The sequence below is a fragment of the Danio rerio genome, chromosome 16 (assembly GCF_052040795.2).
Source record: "Danio rerio strain M-AB ecotype USA chromosome 16, GRCz13ab, whole genome shotgun sequence".
NCBI lineage: Eukaryota > Metazoa > Chordata > Actinopteri > Cypriniformes > Danionidae > Danio > Danio rerio.
In genome coordinates this window covers 13,336,321-13,359,057 of record NC_141036.1, presented here as the reverse complement: position 1 = coordinate 13,359,057, position 22,737 = coordinate 13,336,321, and the positions used below count along the sequence as shown (strand labels likewise).

Sequence of the window (22,737 nt, the reverse complement as noted above, 5' to 3'; positions counted from 1 at the left end):
GTGCGTTCAAAGATGCTCTTGGTTGTAACGAGTGGTTATTTGAGTTACTGTTGCCTTTCTGTCAGATCCAACCAGTCTGGCCATTCTCCTCTGACCTCTGGCATCAGCATGGCATTTGTGCCCACAGAACTGCAACTCACTGGATATTTTTTTCTTATTTGGACCATTCTCTGTAAACCCTAGAGATTGTGCATGGTTGTGCATGCACATCCAAGTAGATCAGCAGTTTCTGAAATACTCAGACTAGCCTGTCTGGCACAAACAACCATGCCAAAGTCACTTAAATCACTTCACCATTCTGATGCTCAGTTTGAACTGCAGCATATTGTCTTGACCATACCAAAATGCATTTAGTTGCTGCCATGTGATTGGCTCATTCAAAAGGAGAGGGGTGAGGTACTAATAAAGTGAGGTGAGTGTATTTTCTAATAACTAATTCCTATTGTCTTTGCCATGATGACAGTACATATTTTATTCTGGTTATATTGCAAGATGCTACTTAGATTAAAGTGCTTTATTTAAATTTAAAGGCTTCACTTAATAAGGTTGCGAGACAAGTTAGGGTAATTAGGCAATTCATTGGACAATAGTAGTTTGTTCTGTATATATCATATCATTCTGGGGGTATGATATATATATATATATATATATATATATATATATATATATATATATATATATATATATATATATATATATATATATATATATATATATATATATTTCTTGAGAGTACTAATATTATTAACCTCAAAATTTGGCTGAAATGATTTTTTTTTTATTACAGCCAAACTAAAAGAAATACAAATGTTATAGGAAATATTGGGCAATTTTTTTTCCTCAGTTAAACATCACTTGGGAAATATTTAAAAAAGAATAAAAAATTCACAGGGGGGCTAATCAATTTGCCCTCATCTGTATAAAATCATTTTAAAGAAGATGATAGCGTGTGCACGCGTGTTTCTGGTGTGTGATCATTTGTGTGTGTGTGCTCTCTCAAGATATTTGGTTATATAAGAGTCCAGGGTTATACTCAGTAGACAGCACATCCTCCAGGGCGCAGAACCGTGCTAAAGAAAGGATAGAAATGAGGGAAGAGATTAAAGTGAAGAGCAGAAGAGAGAGACCTGGGACCCAGAGATAGAAAACTGACACACAGCAAGAGGGAGAAAAGAGAACATGATCTCATGAGTACACAATATGAAAGAATTTCTGTTCTTTGTATATTTAAATACGTGGATTGTTGGCGTGACGTTGCAGTTTCACTGTCATACATGACAAAAATGTATATAATTAGTACTGACATCTTTTAAAATGCAGTAAATGCTTAAACATTTCATTGTTTTTCATTGACCTCTTGTTATAAAAACTGTCCTATATGGTGTGGCTTTCTCAAGCGTAGTTAATAAATTACAGCTCTTTTAAATTAAAAAGAAAATTTTAAAATCGTTAATAAATAACTCAGGCCTGATTTTACAATAAATCATCCTTATTTTTTTTAACTTAGGAAATTACTGTACACAGAAAACTTTAATTGAAGGACTCCATTGAAGATCATGTGACTGACTGACTTTTTGTAAACACTATAAAATTGTTACGTTTTGTTGTCTTTTGATGTGACATTAATTTATTGGAAAAACTCCAGCAAAAATATCAATTTAATTTAAAGAGAGTTGTTTTTCTCTTTTATAATACAATTGTACAGTATTTACGGTACAATTCAGTAAAAAGTAAAATAAAATGTAAAAACTGTGAAAGAATTAACTGGTTACTGACCACAAGTAATGCGAATAACTGCACTATAAATAAACAACGTTACTAACTGTGATACTTTTTTTTCATCAGTTTTTTCATTGTTGAGGTGAAAAGCAAGAATGTTTATTTATCGTGCAACTTATGCCCAGGAAAAAGAGTCTCTCTGTGTGGGTGACTAGTAATTCTAATCTAATGAAGCACCTCACGTCACATGCTGCCACAAAATTAGTGGTGATATATGATTATAGGTGATAATATGAGCTCTGACACCAAAGAAGAAGAAAAGCTCCCACGTCAAAGCAAAAACACTACCTGACAAAAGTTTTGACACCTATCCAAGACTTCTAGTTGATCACTTGGTTTCAGAAGTGACTAATAGGAAAGCCAAAGGCCTCTGGATTACGCGTATTTTACCAAAATAAAATATGATTTACATTTACATTTACATTTAGTCATTTAGCAGACGCTTTTATCCAAAGCGACTTACAAATGAGGACAAGGAAGCAATTTACACAACTAAGAGCAACAATGATAGGCAAGTTTCAGGTCTGTAAAGTCTAAGAAGGGAAGTATTAGTAGTATTAGGTTTTTTTTGTTTTTTTTTTGTAAAGTTAGTGTGATATTCAGAGAGGCAATTGCAGATTAGGAAGTGTAGTGGAGACTAAATAGTTGAGTTTTTAGTCGTTTCTTGAAAGTAGCGAGTGACTCTGCTGTTCTGATGCAGTTAGGGAGTTCATTCCACCAACTGGGAAAATGTCCACCAAATGTCTGGTGACAGGGCTGGCTAATTTTGGAGCATCTTGACCTTCTTTGCTTTCAGGAAATTTGATGTGGAGGCTGAAGAATGTGAAGGAGCGCTATCCTGCTGAAGAATTTGCCCTCTCCTGTGGTTTTAATGTAATGGGTGGCAAAAATGTCTTGATACTTCTGGCTGTTGATGTTGCCATCCACTCTGCAGATCTCTCGCACACCCCCATACTGAATGAAACCCTAAACCATGATTTTTTCTTTCCCAAACTTAACTGATTTCTATTAGAATCTTGGGAATAAAAGACAAAAGATGAATAGGTCTTCTAAAGTAATTGGGATGATTGGGATGCACTTCAAAAAATCTTCCTTCCTCCCACTTTTCCAAATGATCAACTAAAAGTCAAATTATTATTTGTTGATCTTACAACTGGGATTGATGAAAATTCTTTTTTCAGGTGTAAGATGTAAATTTTTTCCACCGCAAACACTTATTACTCAGACAGAATTTAACATAAAAATATCTAGATATATAGTTGAGGACATGCTGCCGTTGTCTTTCACATTGTGCTAAAATAACATTAAAATAATGTTGATTAGTGTACAATGTTTTATATTTTTTAGGGATGTCCAGATCCAAACACATGATGAGAAATCTGGCCCAATCTCTCAGTTTGAGACTCGATCAGAATCAAACTTTACCTCTCAATCAGGTCTCGAGTATAAACAGCCATAAGCAGAAAGCGTGAGTTTGTCTGCAGTCTGGAGGTATTATAAAGTTGATGAAGACAACATTGCCATAACAAACTGTGAGATATGTAAACTTGGAAATGTCTGCCAGGTATTTTTAGTTGAGCTGCTATTTGTTTTTATATTAGTTTTTTTTTATAAATATATTTACTGTTGCAAAAAAGTCCAAAAGTAAAGAATTTATGCAATGTATTACTTGATTGTTCAAGCTACTGTACCTGACAGAAGTGTTAACAGCGTTGTTGAATGTTAAAAAAGAGTGAATTAAAGAAAAAATAAGGAACATCCTGGATCTATTTTTTTCACTCTTCTTTATTCCTTTTTTATGTATTATGAAAGTATCGGATCAGGCTTTGGTATCGGTAGATACTCTAAATCAAGGATCACCAAACTTGTTCCTTGAGGTCCGGTGTCTTCAGATTTTAGCTCCAATTAAACACACCTGAACAAGCTAATCAAGGTCTTATTAGGTATACTTGAAACACCCAGGCAAGTGTGTTGAGGCAAGTTGGAGCTAAACCCTGCAGGACACCGGACCTCCAGGAACGAGATTGGTGACCCCTGCTCTAAATCAAATCACTTGGAGTCGGACTTGTTGGCAACAAAAAAGCTGACTGAGACATACTTAATATTTATTTTATAGTCATTTGACAAATAAGTTTTTTTTTTTAAAGTAATGCATCAGTTACTGTAGTAATTACTAGTTACTTTTATAATTAAGTAACACAGTCACTTGGTTACTATGTGAGAAGTAACCTGTTATAACTAGTTAGTCTTTTAAAGGAAAGTGCCCAACACTGCTGACCACTTACATTTTCTTAAACATCATGCTTAAAACTGCATAAATATAACTTTAACTGGTTAGTGACCTCTTATATTTTCTCAAACTTCACGCTTAAAACTACATAAATATAATTGCAGTGCTCAGCATATATGAGTACACGCCTCACAAATCTATCTTTTAAATTCATATTTTTAATAGAAAGCTATACGATATTATATTTGTGCATGTACATTAGATTAGTCAGTACTGAAGCCAAATCTGGAGCTTATCCAACAAAATAACTTGCAATAATGGTGAAATTACGATACAGAATATTTTAAAAGTAAAAAACAAAAAAAAAGCAAAATAAGCAAAAATATGTAAAAAAAAATTTTTCAATCTTTGTAGGTTGTCCCTTTTCTGCAATATTTTGTTTGAATTTAATTGTATTATCTCTTCATTTCTAAATATGTATGATAAGTAAAATATTATTTTAATAAATATATCTGTTTAATAAATAAAACTATCTTCAATTATATATATAAATATATATATATATATATATATATATATATATATATATATATATATATATATATATATATATATATATATATATATATATAAAGTTGAAGTAAGTTATTAATAATCTTCTTTTCAAGTGTTCAATCTTTATTAATCTGGGTCACCACAGCAGAATGCACCGCGAACTTACCAGCAATTGTTTTATGCAACGAATGCCCTTCCAGCTGCAACCCATCTTTGGAAAACACTTAACTAGGTTAATTTGGTTAACTAGGCAGGACAGGGTAATTAGGCAAGTTATTATATAATGATGGTTTGTTCTGTAGACTATCAAAATAAAAATATCGCTTAAAGGGGCTAATAATATTGACCTTAAAATGGTTTTATTTGTGGCCATGTTCTCTTGTGCATGTAAAACTCACATTGAATGATGTTTCCTGCTCTGGTCTTGTGTTTGCCCAATTGATTCACTGCTGGTGGAATGTGAGCTAAAGATGATGAACTCTTAATTATTCATGTTCAAGAGGTGTTATTACAAGGTTTCCTTGTCATTCGGCAGGTCCTGTTGGCAGAAGAGAAGGGCAGCGAGCGCTTGTTTGCCATAAAGATGTTAAAGAAAGACGTGCTGTTTCAGGACGAGGACACGGAGAGCGCCATGGTGGAGAGAAGAGTGCTGGCCCTCTCGGGACGACCTCACTTCCTGACCTCGCTCTACTGCGCCTTTCAGACCGAGGTCTGTGCCATCACTGGTGTGTGTGTGTGTGTGTGTAAGCCTGTGTGAATGCTTCATCATTGAAGAGAGTGGGAGCCTGGGTTTATACATGCATATGCACATTTGTAAACTATGAAATATAAATGGGCTGAAATGTCATTCGTCCCTTAGTGATAGAACAGATGCGGTCTTCACCTTCAGGGGGATTTTTAAATCACTTTTTTTGGCTTTGCACAGCTGGAACATGAGTACTGACATTTGTTGGTCCTTCATGTCCACATGTGGCCTCCCAGGGCAGATTCTGGCTGTTTTAGAAGATGGAATACAGTAGTTTTTCTGTTTATGTTATCTGGTTGTATAATATAGTGACACCTAGTGGTGTGAATGCATCAACATCTCCATCACAGCTTTCAGGTAGGTACTGGTGCCATTTTGCAGCTGAAAGTGTTTACAAGGTGTTTACTAGTGAATAGATTAGATTCTAGCTTAATGTTGATTTTATATGTACACATATATATAACACTAATTTATTTGGAGAGCTTTGGCTTTAATAACCAAGGTCTTAATATGGTAAAGATGTAGTAAGCATTATTTTTTTTAATTTTAATTACTACATTCTATCTACTACACTAATGGTTAATGTGTTGTTGCCAGTGTTTAGCTAATTACCATAGTTGTTTTGGTTTTATTTGTTGGCTAGAAGCAGGCTAGTGATGCTGATTCCTACAAGCAAGCTGTTAATGTTCATGGAATCAGTATAAATCTTCTGATATATTCTTTTTAGAAACAGAAAATGTATATAAAATGTTTAATATGGTTATTAAACTGGAGTTTAAGATTTTAAGACAATAAGAATTTGACAGAGATGCTAAGTAGCAACCCACACATTTTTTCATGGATATTGTTTAGGAGAAAAGTACGTAGTAATCAAGTTGATTATTGATTACTGATATTAGTTACTTACCAAGAAATGTTGTTTATATAAAAATAATAATGAGCAGAATGACTGTGTTCTAATCTTGGCTTAATAAAATAATAAACACCTGATGTTAAATTCCTCGCCACATGTGAACGTAAATCATTTAATATATTTATCAAACGTTGTACTCGCTTCTTGACATGTAAATTGCTTTTAGCAAACTAAATTGTTAAAAAAAAAAAAAAACCCTCATCAGATGAGATTAATGAGTATGTCAGCTATGGACTAAAGCTGTTTAATCATAGTAAAAATGAGAGCATCATGGTTGCTGTTCTTCTTTTGCCTCATTAAATGCTTGTTTACATTGGCCTAGATAGGGATCGAAATGTAAAATTAATTTGCCCTGAACTGAACAAGGCAGTTAGCGGTTTTGAGAGGCACGAGGAATGGCAAGAACAGATTGTTGGTACGATTTTGACTAACAGTGTTTGTAAAGCGTCAGCTTGAATAATGAATGAGCAAAATAACGGAAGCTTCTGACATGCAAGTCAACCTGGAACAACTTGTGCAATAAAAAAACGAATCCGTTGATCATTTTGCCATTTCGTTTCGCCTGGAAAAATTATTTGTCTAGCTAATGAATCTGGAGGGCCTTTTTTTTTTGCAGTTTTAGTTGCCTCATTTTGCTTTAGAAAAATGACTTTTGCAGTGCTAATAGTCTGACCTCTTTCAGCAGTCGCGTATTGCAAAGTGGCAATCAGCCTAATGAAATACACTGGCAGCTGCAGTGCTAAAAGAGAGAAAAAGAGAAGAGGTTTTTTTTGTGTGTGCGTGCTTGTTTATGTGGTTTACGAGGACATGACAGTGTATAATGACATGGGTGTGACCTAATTGTACTCTGTTGGTGGTTTATGAGTACATGTCTTGTGTCCTTGTAATTCATACCTCTTTAAAATCATACATGGTCACACTTTATTTTGATGGTTCATTTGTTGAGTTTAAGTTACATTGCATCTACGTACATGTCAACCAATTCTTATTAGATTATTAGTAGACTGTTAGGTTGGGGTTATTGTAAGTTGACATGTACTGTACTTGCAAAGTTTCTTATAGTCAGTTAAATGTCTGTTTAGCAGCAGTATCAACAGATATTAAGCAGTCTACTAAAAAGGACCATCAAAATAAAGTGTTACCTCATACTTAATTGGGTCTTTTGACATCCAAATTCTGTGAAGGGGTTTAATAGTAGGGTATAACATTCCTTATGTCTATGGAAAGTTCTTTTAAGCCATATGTGTGTCCTTGTGTCCTTATAATTCAAAACACTTTAAAATCATACTTAACAGTCTTTTGACATACAAATTCTCTGAAGGAGTTTAGTGGCAGGGTAAAAAAAAATCCATTAAGTCTATAGGGAGTCCTTGTAAGCCTAATGTCTATCCTTGTATCCTCATAATCCAAAACACTTGTAAATTATTATTAACAGTCTTTTGGCATTCAAATTCTCTGATAGGGTTTACTAGTAGGGCATAAAATGCATTGTGTCTATGAAAAGTCTTTGTAAACCACACCTGTGTCTTCATAATTTAAAACACTTTAAAATGATACTTAACATAGTCTTTTGACATTCAAAATTTAGTGGTATGATATAAAATGCATTGTCTAGAGTCCTTGAAACCATGTGTGTTATTGTGCCCCCATAATACAAAACACTTTAAAATCATACTTAACGGGGTCTTTTGACATTCATAAAAATGCATTATGTCTATGAAGAGTCCTTATAAACTATATATACAAGTATTTGTGTGTGTCTGGATTTAATGGTTGAATTACTCTCGTTAAATGGCTTGAGTTTTTTCCTCCCTGTCGGATTGAATTTGTAACAAACACTCAATATGACTGTGCTTGATAATGACCTGTTTGCGTATTTAAACTGCGCATCATTGTCAAACACACGAAATGGAGCTCAGCGATCAGTTGCCCAGTGGAAAAGTACAGCATCCCACTGTTCAGAAGATCAGGTCCTGCAGACAGCAGATGCTGTAGTCTGATGCCTCGGAAGATAAAGTGGGCTGTTATCTTGCCTTGGCTGTAGGTGACAGAAACTGAAGCAACAGAGAAAACTTGGTGGTCTCAGCTAACAAGACAGTTTACATAATTTATCCAACTGGGCATGAAGTACAACTGCTATTTTGCGGAATTTGTGCCTGAAAATGAATGCATTTGTAAAAAATGATTTGCTTTAATCAACACAATCTGACTGGCACAGTTGCTTAGTGGTTAGAACTGTCGCCTCACAGCAAGAAGGTCACTGATTCAAGTCCCAGCTGGACCAGTTCCCCCTCAGTCCAAAGACATGTACTATAAGTGCATTGAATAAACTAAATTAACCATAGTGTATGATTGTGTAATTGAGTGTGTATGGGTGTTTCCTAGAACTGGGTTGTGGTTGAAAGCGCATCCGCTGCATAAAACATATGCTGGAATAGTTTGTGCTTCATTTTGCAGTGGCAGCCTCTAAAATAGGAAGCTGAAGGAAAATGATTAAGTCAACAGAATCTCACGGCAATTCGTAACTTTTTGATTTGGTGGCTAATTCATATGAATTTTTTTAAATCTTATTTGTACAGTTTATTAGGATTTGCTTATCCCCCAATGACGGTGGGGTTGGGGTGCCATTCTTCCTTATTAAAATTATACACTTTCGTACTAATTAACTCTGAATTTGTACAAATTAGCCATTAAACAGACAAAGTGTAAAATACTTATGTTTTCTTGTGAGATCAGGGTGGCTTTAATGGAATACACAGGCACATTTCAGCCCCAAAAAATATAATAATAATAATAATGATAATGATAATAATAATAATAATAATAATAATAATAATAATAATAATAATAATAATAATAATAATAATAATAATAATAATGATAATAAAAATAATAATAACATTGTGAAATTATTTTAATTTATTATTTTATTATTTTAAATCAATTTAAATTATTATTTCATCAATAATATTTTACATATTTTCTACATATCAGATTTTTTCAACATATGTTTATACATAAGAGTTGTAATAACTAATATCTATTAACTAATCTAATTTCTAATGTTTGTTTTATGACAGCACGTATTATTTCTTAATATTACATACACAGTATTACACAATGCATAATATACTAGTATTCAACTTAAAGCATAACTTTGTTAATAAATTTAAAATTATATAGTCATACAAACTTAAATAAGACATAAACTTTAGTACAAACTAAATAAAGACAAAAGGCTTATTATGTCCCTACCAGTATTCCGGTTTCAATTAAAATGGAAGCTTTAATTATGACATTTTTATATGACTCATATTTTAATGTAAAAAAAAAAAACTAAATATTTCTAAAAATATATATATTTTTTTGCTATATTAATGGATCATACTAGAATTTATATTGATGAACTTGTCTCTTGTGTTGAGTGATTGCTTATCTGCTGTGGCATTTTCTGTATCATTTACTTGCATTTCATGAGAACAAGTAAGTTGATTGATGATTAAGTTTTTATGCCTATTTAAGACTATGCTAATAATCAGTTTTGTGTTGTAGGATCGTCTGTATTACGTCATGGAGTATGTGAATGGTGGTGATCTTATGTTTCACATCCAAATCGTTGGCAAGTTTAAAGAACCACATGCAGCGTGAGTTTAGCAACTTTTTACATTAATCCTGTTTCATTTTTGTTATGTCTGTTGTATTTATTATCTTCTGACTCTAAATAAAGTACACTTTATCATTTTGTTGGCTTATTTAAATTATGAAACATTTTTATTGTCTTGGATGAATGCAAATTAAAAGCTTCAAGAACTAATTTTAATCATAATTTCTATATAAATACTTAAAAGCTTAAAACTTTTGAATACAGTGTTGAGTTTCATCTTTTGGGTAATTTCTTTCATACTTCTACACTTTTTGCTTTGGATGAATGATGATAATAATATCTCCTCCAGGTTTTGTAGATGATTATTATCGGATTTTTAGAGTGACGCTTCAGGCTAGTTTATTAGAAGTTGCCGACTGTTTCCATTTTCAGTAAAGTTCCTCCCAAAATTTGCTCAGAGCATGATAGGACATCAAGATTGATAACCCATGAGTTTCGGTTGTTAGTTTTTCATTTTTTGTACATATTAGCTTTTGTTTTGGTTGTTTATTAACGTTTTCTTTCCAACACGTTTATTACTTTGTGCATTTAAACCTGTGACAATTATATTGAATCTCATTTTAATTCTTTTTCTATTCAAAGTAGAATTCCGCATCTTGATTACTTATCCTTGAGAGAAATCAAATCATTTAGGTAGATTCAAAAGCAACTTCCCATCAATCCAGATAGATTTTTCTCTCTTTTTGTGATTTCCTGCTGTTCTTCTGTCTCTAAACTCACCAGTTCAGCTCCATTCAGTAATTGTGCCCTGCAGTGAAGGGAGAATGTGTGTTTAATGAGTGATTTTGATGTCGGCAGGTTTTATGCTGCTGAGATTGCTGTAGGTCTGTTCTTCCTGCACAACAAAGGCATCATATACAGGTATATGGCACAAAAAATCTTCTTCACTGTAAAAAAGGGATTAATTACATTACTTATTTAAAAAAATAAAAAAGACTTCTGCCTTGAAGGGAAAGTTAACCCCAAAAGTAAAAATCACCTCATCATTTACTCAACATCATTTGGTTTTAAAACTTTATCAATTTTTATCTTCTGTTGAACGGAAAAGAAGATTTTTTTTAAAAATGCTGGTTGTTTGCACCCATAATTTTCCTAAATTTACTTTTATTGCCAGCTACTAGTATTCTTTAAATTATGAGTCACTGAATCCTTTTAAAAATGTTGTTACTAAAAAACAAATTGTCACCTTAGAATTAGAAGGTAATATCTGAGATTTTTGTCAAAATTGAGTTATCAACATATTCTTAATGAACTTATTTACATTAAAGGATTTTTTTAAGTTGTTTGCATTTTAAGACTTTTTATTAAAAAAAATAAAAAATAAATATAAATGTTACACATATACTGTTTGCTTTATGGAATGCAAACACTTTGAGCTCTATTTTGACGGTCACAAAATCCAATGTGCAAGGTACAAAAGCATTAAGGGCATTTCTGAATCCACTTTTACTATTTAAAAAAAATAATAATCTGCTTTGCGCCGTGACGCATGGTCTAACAGGGTTGAGCATATTCTCATAATGGGTTTAGGTATGTTTTGAGAATAAACCAGAGTCTCATCTCCCATTCCATTAAAGAGTCAGTTGTGTTGCTATTTACATGGCGGACTTAGTAAGTGGAAAAACTGAACGCTTCACTTGCAAGGAAACAGTTAAACAGAGCATCTACAGCGCGAGAGTTGAGCCTCCTCATTCTTTACTTTCACTTTCACTCTGGTGGATAAGGAAATGTGTTGTACGCACAGACATCCATTAGCGTACATAATTAGTTTTGTTTGTTATGCAATTAAGATTAGTTTCAAAATAATTACAAAGTGTGGTCAAAAAACTGGGAAAAAAAATTCCAAATACTTATGCTATGCCCCATATGGTCTAAAACATTACAGGTGGGCAAATCTAAGCTTGTTTTTAATAAAAACAAATATAAATATGCATATAATAAACAATACTGCAAATAATAATAACATTATACAAAAGCAAATTGTCATTAATAAACTGAAAAACCCTTCCGAGATGAAGAAGGCATGGAGGAAGTGGTTTTTATAGGTTAGAAAATATTAATTTTTGTAATATTTTCATTCTTTAATTATTTTTTATTTGTAAAGATATTTGCATATTGCTGTACATCCTGTGTGTATTAAGCAATTTTTAAGCAAGGCGCACAACTAACGCGCTTTGCACTGGACTTTAGACCTCCTCTTAGCTGGTCTATTGAACAGTCTATTCTAGTTCCTCAAAATAGCAATGTGCCAGCAATGTGCCTCAACACACCTCCTTTTTTAGATCAGAATGCCTATGGGCGCACATATGAGCGCAAATGCATTTGCTATTTTAACAGCATTCTGCAAAATGACTCTTGCATCAAGCTGAAACTAGCAAACAATAATTGCATCGTGCCTTGCGCCGCATTGCGCCTGGTGTATGACCTATTGAAGCTCAATATCTCTAAATCATTAAAAATACAAATAGATCCTAATAATTCCAAGATGACAAATTAAGTACACAGCTTCAAGTGTAGTAACTAGAAACTGATAAGTTGGCTTAAATTGTTTGTATAATTATGCATATAATTTACTTTTTTACTTATGAATTTTATGGCATTAGGTTTACTCACTTTTTTTAAAATAAAGTCAACTAAATGCTTTAAAAGCAATAGATTCACTCAACCTTTTTTAAGTAAAGTGAAGTAACTAAAAGCAACAGGCTTATTCACTGTTTTTAAAGTAAATATTCCCAAAATCTACGTTTGCTTGTTTGTTCAAACTGCTTGTATAAAATGAGCTGAAAGAACACAATGTTTTGTGTTTTTGTGGGTATAAATTAATTATTTAATCTTTAATCTGCTTAAATTTGTTAAAACTAACAAGTTAAAATAATTCCTTCATGTTGTCCCAACACAAATTGATTGTGTGGAACCTTGGCATTTTCTTAACAACAGATTTACACAGTTTTTAAAGTAAAATCTTTTTTTTTTTTTTTAAAGCAAATGGGTTATTTACCTTCTTAGGTAAATTTAACTAATCATTTTAAAAGCAATGAGTTTACTCGCCTTTTTAAACTAAAGTCAACTAATCAGGATAAAAGACAACAGGTTTACTTACCTTTTCAAAGTAAAGTGAATTAATTGCTTTAAAAGCAATAGGTTTATTCAACTTTTTATGTAGTCAACAAATTGATTTAAAAGCATCGAATTTACTCATTGCTTTTTTAAGTTAACTAATCGCTTTAAAAACAACAGGTTTACTCTCCTTTAGTAAAGTCAACTAAGCATTTTAAAAGCAATGTGTTTACTCGCCTTTTTAAAGTAAAGTCAACAAATTGATTTAAAAGCAATGAGTTTACTCCCCTTTTTAAAGCAAAGTCAACTTTTTTAAGCAAAGTCAATGGGTTTACTTACCTTTTCAAAGTAAAGTCAGTTAATCGATTTAAAAGCAATGGGTTGACTTGCCTTTTTAAAGAAAAGTTAACTAATTGATTTAAAAGCAATGAGTTCACTCAATCTTTTTTTAAAGAAAAGTCAACTAATTGATTCAAAAACAACAGGCTTACTTACCTTTTTAAAGTAAATGAAACTGCTTTAAAAGCAATAGGTTTACTCATCTATTCAAAGTAGTCTATTGATCGCTTTAAAAGTAATGAGTTTGCTCACCTTTTTTAACTAATCAGTTTAAAAGCAATGCGTTTACTAACTCTTTTTTAAAGTAAAGTCAGTTAATCAATTTACAAGCAACAGATTTACTCAACTTTTTTAAGTAAAGTCAACTAATCACTTTATGCTGTGGTCATTTCATGCATTCTATTTCCCTCTCTAATCTGCAGAGATCTGAAACTGGACAATGTCTTACTGGACAGCGAAGGACACATAAAGATAGCAGATTTCGGGATGTGTAGGGAAGGCATGATGGAAGGAGACACCACCCGGACCTTCTGTGGCACACCTGATTACATCGCGCCAGAGGTTTCCTGTTCTCTGTCTTCACCTTCTCCTGCTGTCTGATTCATCTTCTTTTCCTCATGACCTTGGCTCTGTGTTTACATTAACCCTCAGCGAATGTGCGCAGTCAGCACATGTCTGCTTGTATGTGCATCTGCGTGTCTTTGTGTGTGATTTCATTTAGGTCCACCGCGGTGTTTCACTACACGCCGACATGATGGACATCCCACTCGAGTGATGTATGTGCTAAATGGTCAGTGTTTGTGATTTGCTGTGTGATGGAAAGGCGTTAAGTGTGAATGTGGGTCTACTGAAGCCCGGTATGCGTCAGTACTGTATTAACCCAGCAGATAAACTGGCTCACATTGATCACATTATGTAAAAAAGAAAAAGAAAAAGCCATTGATCTTTGTGTCCCTGTCATTTTGAAAAGATGCAATATGTGTCCCTGCAGGCAAGGAAATTAATCTCTCTTTCTCATGCTGTGACACACACACACACACACACACACACACACACACACACACACACACACACACACACTCGTGGCTGACACAGAGACACTGGCATATTTATTGTGTAATTATCTTTAATATGATTTTCATGAGCTTATCTGCACATTGAGAGGCCTGTAATAGCATTCATCTGACTCAGTAAGAGGAATATTTGTAATTTATATGATTTTAAGATTATAACATTATTAAATGATGAAGCATTTCAAATGCAGAATTCAAATCAGGCTCTGTTTCAGCTGGAATGTGAGTTGAAGTTGTTGTATTCCACAGGATGTTGAATTGGAATGATAGGAAATATAATTGGAATTGCAATTAAAAGAAATTAAATTTCACACAACAGAATTTATTCAATTAAATATACAAGGGTAAATCTACCTTTTTCACTTTGGGACTTTTGATTGCCTTTAACAGAGTATCTTCAGCGTCTTTAAATGTCTTAAATCTACTGAAATATTGTGTTCTATGGACCTTTTTCTTAGAATGAAAAATAACCCATTGTGCTTTGCCTGTATGCGCAAGGAGGATGCTTCGAATTTCCGGTCAGCAGCTAATGCATATAAAGAGTTACATATGGACAGCTTTGAAATGATAGTTTTAATTTATTTTACTTGCTTACTTTGAACAAATACTGCTGTCGATCAGCGCCACTTCCTGAACGGAATATTTAAAAAATTAAAAAAATAGGGATGGGAAGATTAATCGATATGTATCGATACGCGGTCATGCGCGTGCACGATGCGAGTGCATCGGTTGAGCAGCAGAGGATGAATGAAATTTTGGAAGCAAATCGAGATGCATCGGTTTTTGCGAGATGCATCGGTTTTTCCGAGATACAGCTTATTTTTTTTATGTATTTTTTATTTATTAACAAGTGTTGTCAACCTGTTTTTGGCGCATAATTTAATCGACCTACATAAAGTAAGCCTTAGCAACGGATTTGCGGATACACTACAACTCAGTGTATCAGGTGTGCGGATGAAGCTAGTGGTGCGCCCTCAGAAAGCGCGAGAAGCAAAACAAACATTTTATTCCCCACTGAGTTTTAAATCTAAAGTATGGCAACATTATGGATTTAAGGATGGACGACATGACAGGACAGATGCAATTTGCAAAATGTGCCGCGCATCTATAAAATACGCGGGCAGTACGAGTAATCTGAAATCTCACTTGAAGCGGCGCCACGGTGTTGTTGTGAAAGCATCTTCCAGTGTTCCTACATCCCCGGCTTTCGCACTGCTTGAACTGTAGCTACCAGCTCCAAAAGTGGTGAGAAAAGCATTGCAACTTTTTTTTTCCATGCGCAAAAGTTTTGTGCGCTCTATGCCAATAACGGATGTTATTGCATTGTTCATCTGCAGGGTCGGAGCAAGCTGAACTGCTGCTCTAGGCAGAGGACGATCACGCCGCCCTCAACCCCAATGTGAAAACGAAAGTGACCGGTTATGAAAATGAAGTGACGTGTCGCGGACCTCTATTCTGCCGCCTTATGCGCGGATATAACTGAGGACGCGCGGGTGTCGCGGACCTCTATTCTTCCGCCCTATGCGCGGATATAACTGAGGACGCGCGGGTGTCGCGGACCTCTATTCTTCCGCCCTATGCGCGGATATAACTGAGGACGCGCGAGTGTCGCGGACCTCTATTCTGCCACCCTATGCGCGGATATAACTGGGTGTTGCGGACGCCGCCCTCTCTATACTGCCGCACTAGGCGGTTTTAAACACCTCCTCCTGTTAATTTTTATTGAATTATAATAATAATAATAATAATATTAATAATAATAATGATAAAAATAATGGGTGTCACGGCGGCACAGTGGGTAGTTTGACCACCTCACAGCAAGAAGATTGCTGGTTTGTTATATTTTTATTAGCCTGTTGTTCACAGTGACAGTGATGTTTCAAAGCAGCATAACACTGCTAGTTCACGACCTTAAGTTTTGAATATTCAGTGGCAAAATATATCTTTGTAAAACTTGTTTTCATAGTTGAAAAGTTAAATCACAATGCTTGTTGTGCAATGCTCAACCTTTATGTTGAAAGAGTGCAAATATATATATTTTAATACATATTGCACTTATACATTCTGTTTATCTTGAAAATACTTAAATAATATGTGCTATAGGTTCTAAAATGGCCCTCTACTGTAAACTGACACTCTGGCTCTGAGAGAAAAGCCAGTTTGTAAAAAAAGTCTTGGTTTTGCTTGGTTAATAAATAATCAAACTCATTCAATGGCACAGCATCCTCTTTTACATAATCTCATAAACTTGATTTAATTAGTTAGTGCTGAATTATCGCATTGTATCATGATATGGGTGTGAATCGTATCGTGTCGCATCGCAATATGTCACAAATGTATCGCTAATATATCGGATCGTATTCTTTGTATCGAGATGCGTATCGGATCGGCATTATAGCTTAGATGCCCAACCCTAAATGGGATAGAAAAAAACAGCTGCAAGGTATTTTTCCCTTGTTGTCAGACAGCATCTTGTTCCGTTTAATTAGAACCTTGTTAGCACAAAAGTCAACATTTTATCTTTTTTAAAATATATAACCAACCCAAACCAATGCAATTCGCCAAAATGTGTGACACACACACATAGCCTGTACTGTCCCACTAACACACTGATTGAAAGAGCGGCACAATGTGAAAATAAAGGGACATTTTGAAATGACAGAAAAACCCTGGTAAACACTACACAATGCAAACTAACTAAATTGAACATAAACTGCTCCCGATTAGAATCAACATGCAAATCAGCCAGGGGCGCGTTTCCCTAACCACGACGTAAAGAATCAAACAGAATGATATAGTGACGAGTGTTTCCCAAAACCCTTTAGTTTCTCGGTCGCAGATCCATCGTTTGGAGCACGTTAGTTATAACGTAAAATGTCCATAATGATGCTCTAAATGACATGGAGTACCTACTTCTTTGTGGAGAACCACATAATTTTTTTGTGCAAATTATATGGTTTTTACACACACACGCATTATAAAATATCGCATATTAGTTTTGGTAAAAATATGCACTTGTTTTTTATATTAATTGAAATATATGGCACATATAGGACCAATATATGTTTCCTTTACAGATATTAATGAGAACATTACATATTCTATCCTAAAACATAAAATCACTTACAAAAGCTAACACATATTCTAATATCATATATAAATCATATAAATAAATAAATAAATAAATAAATAAATACAGAAAGAAAGAAAGAAAGAAAGAAAGAAAGAAAGAATTAGGCTATTTATTAAGATATGACATTTAATATTTATAATTTATTAGGAAATGAAAAAAACATTTTATTATTATCATTATTATTTATAAGTAGGATATTGTTTTTTTATAGTTTTTTTTTTTTTGTTTGCTGTGTTTTTTGTTTTCACAAGCTTTATAGCAGGGGTCACCAATCTCGTTTCTGGAGTTCCGGTGCCCTGCAAGGTTTAGCTCAAACTTGCCTCAACACGCCTGCTTGTGTGTTTTAAGTATACCTAATAAGACCTTGATTAGCTTGTTCAGGTGTGTTTGATTAGGGTTGGAGCTAAAATCTGCAGGACACTGGCCCTCAAGGAACAGGTTTGTTGATCCCTGCTTTAGAGCAATGACTGTAAATAATATGCTAGGGAGCGCAATTGTAAACATGAAGATCGCTAAAACTGAACTGCAAATATACTTTGAAAGCAAATTACACCTACAGTAAGAGTGATGACTTTAATGCTTTTTTTTTCATTCCAAGTTTAAATGTTAGAATGTTTTAAATGAATAGGGCATAGGGTGATAAGTGGGAATAGAACACAGCCAGGAACTTTTCTAACTAAACCTCCAGGGGCCTCATGCATCAACGCTGCGTACGCACAAAAACTTTGCGTACGCTAAGTTTCACGCTCAGAATCGCTCACGTTTGGATTTACTAACAATGAACTGAACGTGGGAATGTGCACAGCTTCATGGCAGCTTTATGGCTGGCGTACGCACATTTTTTGTGCGTGTCTGTTTTATTTCCATTGGCGACTCCTAGAGGCAGTTGTGTTAAATTCCTCTCTACAAAGTGTCTGAGCCTTGCAATGGCAGCTGTATGAGACGGCTTCATCTAGCAGATACATAAGGTTTCCATACCATACAGTTGACCAGCCAAACATTACAGCGCATATTGCAGCGGTCGCCTGTTTTCCCAATGTAATCTGAGCTATCTACTGCACGCACATTGCTATAAATACACTATCTGAAGATGAATTTGCATGCGTGAATCAGAAACATTTCCATTCAATAAATGTGCAAATAAAATGATGCACAAACTTATTGATGATACCTACTTGTCTTTCTCGTGATAAATAGTTGGCAAAATCTGATATGTAGCGAGGGAAAAAAGAGGAAAGAGTTTACCAGACGCTGGATTCGTGCCGAGTTCATGCTCGAACGTGTCAATACATGATCACATGCGCCTTACGAGCTGCGCCACTGAGACTGTTAAGGGTACTGCAACATTTTACACCTATAAATCAAACTATTTTTTTTTTTATTTACTCAGTGCAATGTTCAGACCCAACTGTATTAACCGCATCAGCTAAACTCTCCCACTCTATTTTTTTCTTTTCTTGTTAATTCCGGAGAACAAACCTGCAAATAACACCGCTTTTCTCTGGTCTACCTCCGAAAGCAGCACCTCCAATTCACATTCTGTTCAAAGTTTCTCTTTTTGCTTGCTTTTGCCATTGCTTTTTCGTTGGGTTTTGCCATTAGCATAGTCATTAGCATATTCATATGGGGGAGGAGGCAGGGAGGGGTTTTGTGCTCGTGCATGTTGTGCTCAGTTTCACGTTCATTCGGATGTACAAAAGAATATGCGTGGGATTCAGCGTACGCAGTGTTTCATACATCTGAATTTTTTTCTGCGTACGCACATTTACAGCTTTGTGCGTACGCAATGTTTTAGTAAGATTTCCACGCAAGTCTTCGTACATGAGGCCCCAGAGATGTAGTTGCAAGTGCACAAGTTTGCGATTGTTCATTGGAACGACGAATTTGCGAAATCAAATCAGCGAACTTTGTAACTATGGAACTTGTGACCTTAGTTGGCTAACAATGATTTTCGGAAATGCATCTCTGAATAGTATCAGTAATGTACTTTTATTGGTAATTTTTGGAAGTTGCATGGCTTACTTACCTGCTAGTTTCATGTCAGTATTATGGTTTGCTCTTTATAATGCAGTTAGGTCTTTCAAAATTTAAAGTTTTGCATCACAAAAACACTCTGCAAGCCACTGAAAACAGTACTGACACCCAGTTGAGAAACACTGCTCTCACTGATATCAATTCTAAACGTAATTTCTAAGCACCCTACCGGAAGGCGCTGGTCACTATGGCGCCCTTCATGCAGCACCGAAGAAAAAGGTCTATAGCTACCCAATCTGGCCATAAACATCCATACAATCACCAACCATCCCAATTTCAATAAAGCTTTTTTATTTTTAAATTGCATTTTACCATGTTTACCATAATATTTAAATTACATTCCTTACAGAAATATCAGTTTAAATGTTCTCCATTTATTTACTGCAGATGATACTGACCTGACCTATTTTTTGTATTATTAAATTATTATTAATATATTATTCAATGTATTAAATTGTAATAATTTTTGACAGGGCAAGTGAAAATCTTTTCCAACTCGTGATATTCGAAAATCCTTATAAAGTCTAAAATTGCATTCATAATGGTCTTAAAAGGTCTTAAAAAGCTATAAATTTAACTTGTTGAAACATGCAGAATCCCTCTTTTAAGTTTTCCATTTTGTCATCTTGCTTTATGTTGCTATATGTTGTCATCGGGGTTTTATTGTTTTTGAAACAAGTCATGTTTAAGTGAGCATTTTTAAAATCCAAAATGATAACGCACTTAGGAATAGTTAAATTGTGAGAGGTTTTCATTATGCCAGTTAGCAGTAGGCTGAAACATGACCCATCAGAAATCATTTATAAAGCTAATTTGCTGCTTAAAAACATTTCGTCTTAGCATCACAGTTGTGCATCTAAGTATATTTATAAACGCAGTTATCAGATTTCTTTGTTGAAAGTTCACAAATAGGGTCATACTTCACAATAAGATTTCATTAGTCAATATATTTACATGAACTAATTATAAACAATACCTGTACATCATTTATTAATTATAGTTAAACAATTACTATTGCTTTCTTAAGATATAAATTCATCGTTGCTAACTAACACTGAACAACAGTGTTTTAATTAACTAATGTTAAATAACATTAACAAATACCTTAATAAAATGTATTGTTCATTGTTTGTTCATGTTAGTAAATGTATTTACTAACATTAAAAAATACAACATTATTGTAAAATATTTACACAAAGATTATTTGAAAAATATTATGTTACATTATATGTGTATTTAAAGTGACTTTATTGTGGCTTTTGATCAGTTTAATAGATTCTTTCTGATTTAAATTGTTAATTTCTTTACAAAAGTTTGAACGGTAGTGGAGATAACCAGTTACATTTAGTAAATTAGACATTTTTGTGACATTTTATTAATTATTATATATATTTTTTTAAATTTCAAATATATTTTGTTCATCATACTACAATTACTTAAATCAGCTTCCTTAAATTCAAATAGGAATTCTACATCCTGTTTGTACAGACACAAAATTCAATTGGAATGCAAGACCCTTCTGAATAGACATTTTGGTAAACCTAAACTAAATCCCCTGTGTAATTTTCCAGATTGTGGCATATCAGCCCTATGGTAAAGCAGTGGATTGGTGGTCATATGGCGTTCTCCTTTATGAGATGCTGGCTGGGCAGGTAATTTTTCATCCTCTTTCTTCCCTGAGCTTTAATTTTGTCCTTTTCTCAATAGATCTTTCTCCCCGGCGCCCTCTCCCTCTGTCTCTCTCTTTTCATCAGCCTCCTTTTGATGGCATAGATGAGGAGGAGCTGTTTCAGTCCATCATGGAACAGAGTGTTTCATATCCTAAGAGTCTCTCTCGGGAGGCCGTGGCCATCTGTAAAGGGGTAAATCTACTTCCTCTTCTTTCATCTTTGCTGCCTACATATTTGGCTCGGAGTACGTGCACAAGCAGTCTTTAACACTAGCGTTACCTCCAAAAAATGTGTCTTAAATTAGACTGCAAGTGTATTTTCATGCTTTTTGTTTTGTTTTTCTTACTTTCTTTCTCCATCTGTTCCTCTCCAAGCTCCTCACCAAGAACCCTGCTAAGCGTTTGGGAGGAGGAGAGGATGCGGAGAGAGAGCTGCGGGAGCATCCTTTTTTCCGCTGGATAGACTGGGACAGACTGGAGAGACTGGAGATCCAGCCTCCTTTCAAGCCCAGAAGTGTCAGTATCACCTGTTACAGCACCTGTCTGTCTGTGTGGGTTTGGTTTTAACACTAACGACTGAACTGAAACAATATAATTGAACAGAAAAATAACAAACATAGAGTTGGGTTTTTTTACCAATCAACATTAGATGCATGGATGGATGGATGGGTGGATGGATGGACGGACGGACGGACGGACAGACAGACGGACAGATAGATTAAAACAGTTTGAAAAAGAATAGATGGATGCATGGATGGATGGATGGATGGATGGATAGATTGACTGATAGATAGATAGATAGATAGATAGATAGATAGATAGATAGATAGATAGATAGATAGATAGATAGATAGATAGATAGATAGATAGATAGATAGATAGATAGATAGATAGATAGATAGATTAAAACAGTTTGAAAAAGGATGGATGGATGGATGGATGGACGGACGGACGGACGGACGGACGGACGGACGGACAGACAGACAGACAGATTAAGACAGTTTGAAATAGAATAGATGGACGGACGGACAGACAGACAGACAGACAGACAGCACCTGTCTGTCTGTGTGGGTTTGGTTTTAACACACTAATGACTGAACTGAAACTATATAGTTGAACAGAAAAATAACAAACATAGAGTTGGGTTTTTTACTAATCAACATTAGATGCATGGATGGATGGATGCATGGACGGACGGACAGACAGACGGACAGACAGACAGACAGATAGATAAAAACAGTTTGAAAAAGAATAGATGGATGCATGGATGGGTGCATGGATGGATGGATGGATGGATGGATGGATGGATGCATAGACGGACGGATGGACGGACGGACAGACAAACAGACAGACAGATAGATTAAAACAGTTTGAAAAAGAATAGATGGATGCATGGATGCATGGATGGATGGATGGACGGACGGACGGACGGACATACTGACAGACAGACAAAAAGACAGACAGACAGATAGATTAAAACAGTTTGAAAAAGAATAGATGGATGCATGGATGCATGGATGGATGGATGGATGGATGGATGGATGGA

At 34.6% G+C, this 22,737-nt stretch overlaps 1 protein-coding gene across 4 annotated transcripts in view; it reads left to right on the top strand.

Moving 5' to 3' along the window:
* prkcg (protein kinase C, gamma) overlaps positions 1-22,737 on the top strand; it is a 97,372-nt gene that overhangs the window by 65,721 nt on the left and 8,914 nt on the right. For 2 of the 4 annotated variants that reach the window (XR_015511134.1, XM_087286763.1), the window contains exons 10-16: positions 5,100-5,273; positions 9,775-9,866; positions 10,685-10,747; positions 13,705-13,843; positions 21,094-21,174; positions 21,277-21,384; positions 21,567-21,707. Coding sequence is in view for 1 of the 4 variants with exons in the window: in XM_087286763.1 (XP_087142889.1) it covers positions 5,100-5,273; positions 9,775-9,866; positions 10,685-10,747; positions 13,705-13,843; positions 21,094-21,174; positions 21,277-21,384; positions 21,567-21,707 (798 nt within the window). In the remaining 3 variants the exon portion in view is untranslated. Of the gene's footprint in view, positions 1-5,099; positions 5,274-9,774; positions 9,867-10,684; positions 10,748-13,704; positions 14,073-21,093; positions 21,175-21,276; positions 21,385-21,566; positions 21,708-22,737 lie in introns of all 4 variants that reach the window. The other 2 variants (XR_015511135.1, XR_015511136.1) reach the window with 2 other exon arrangements.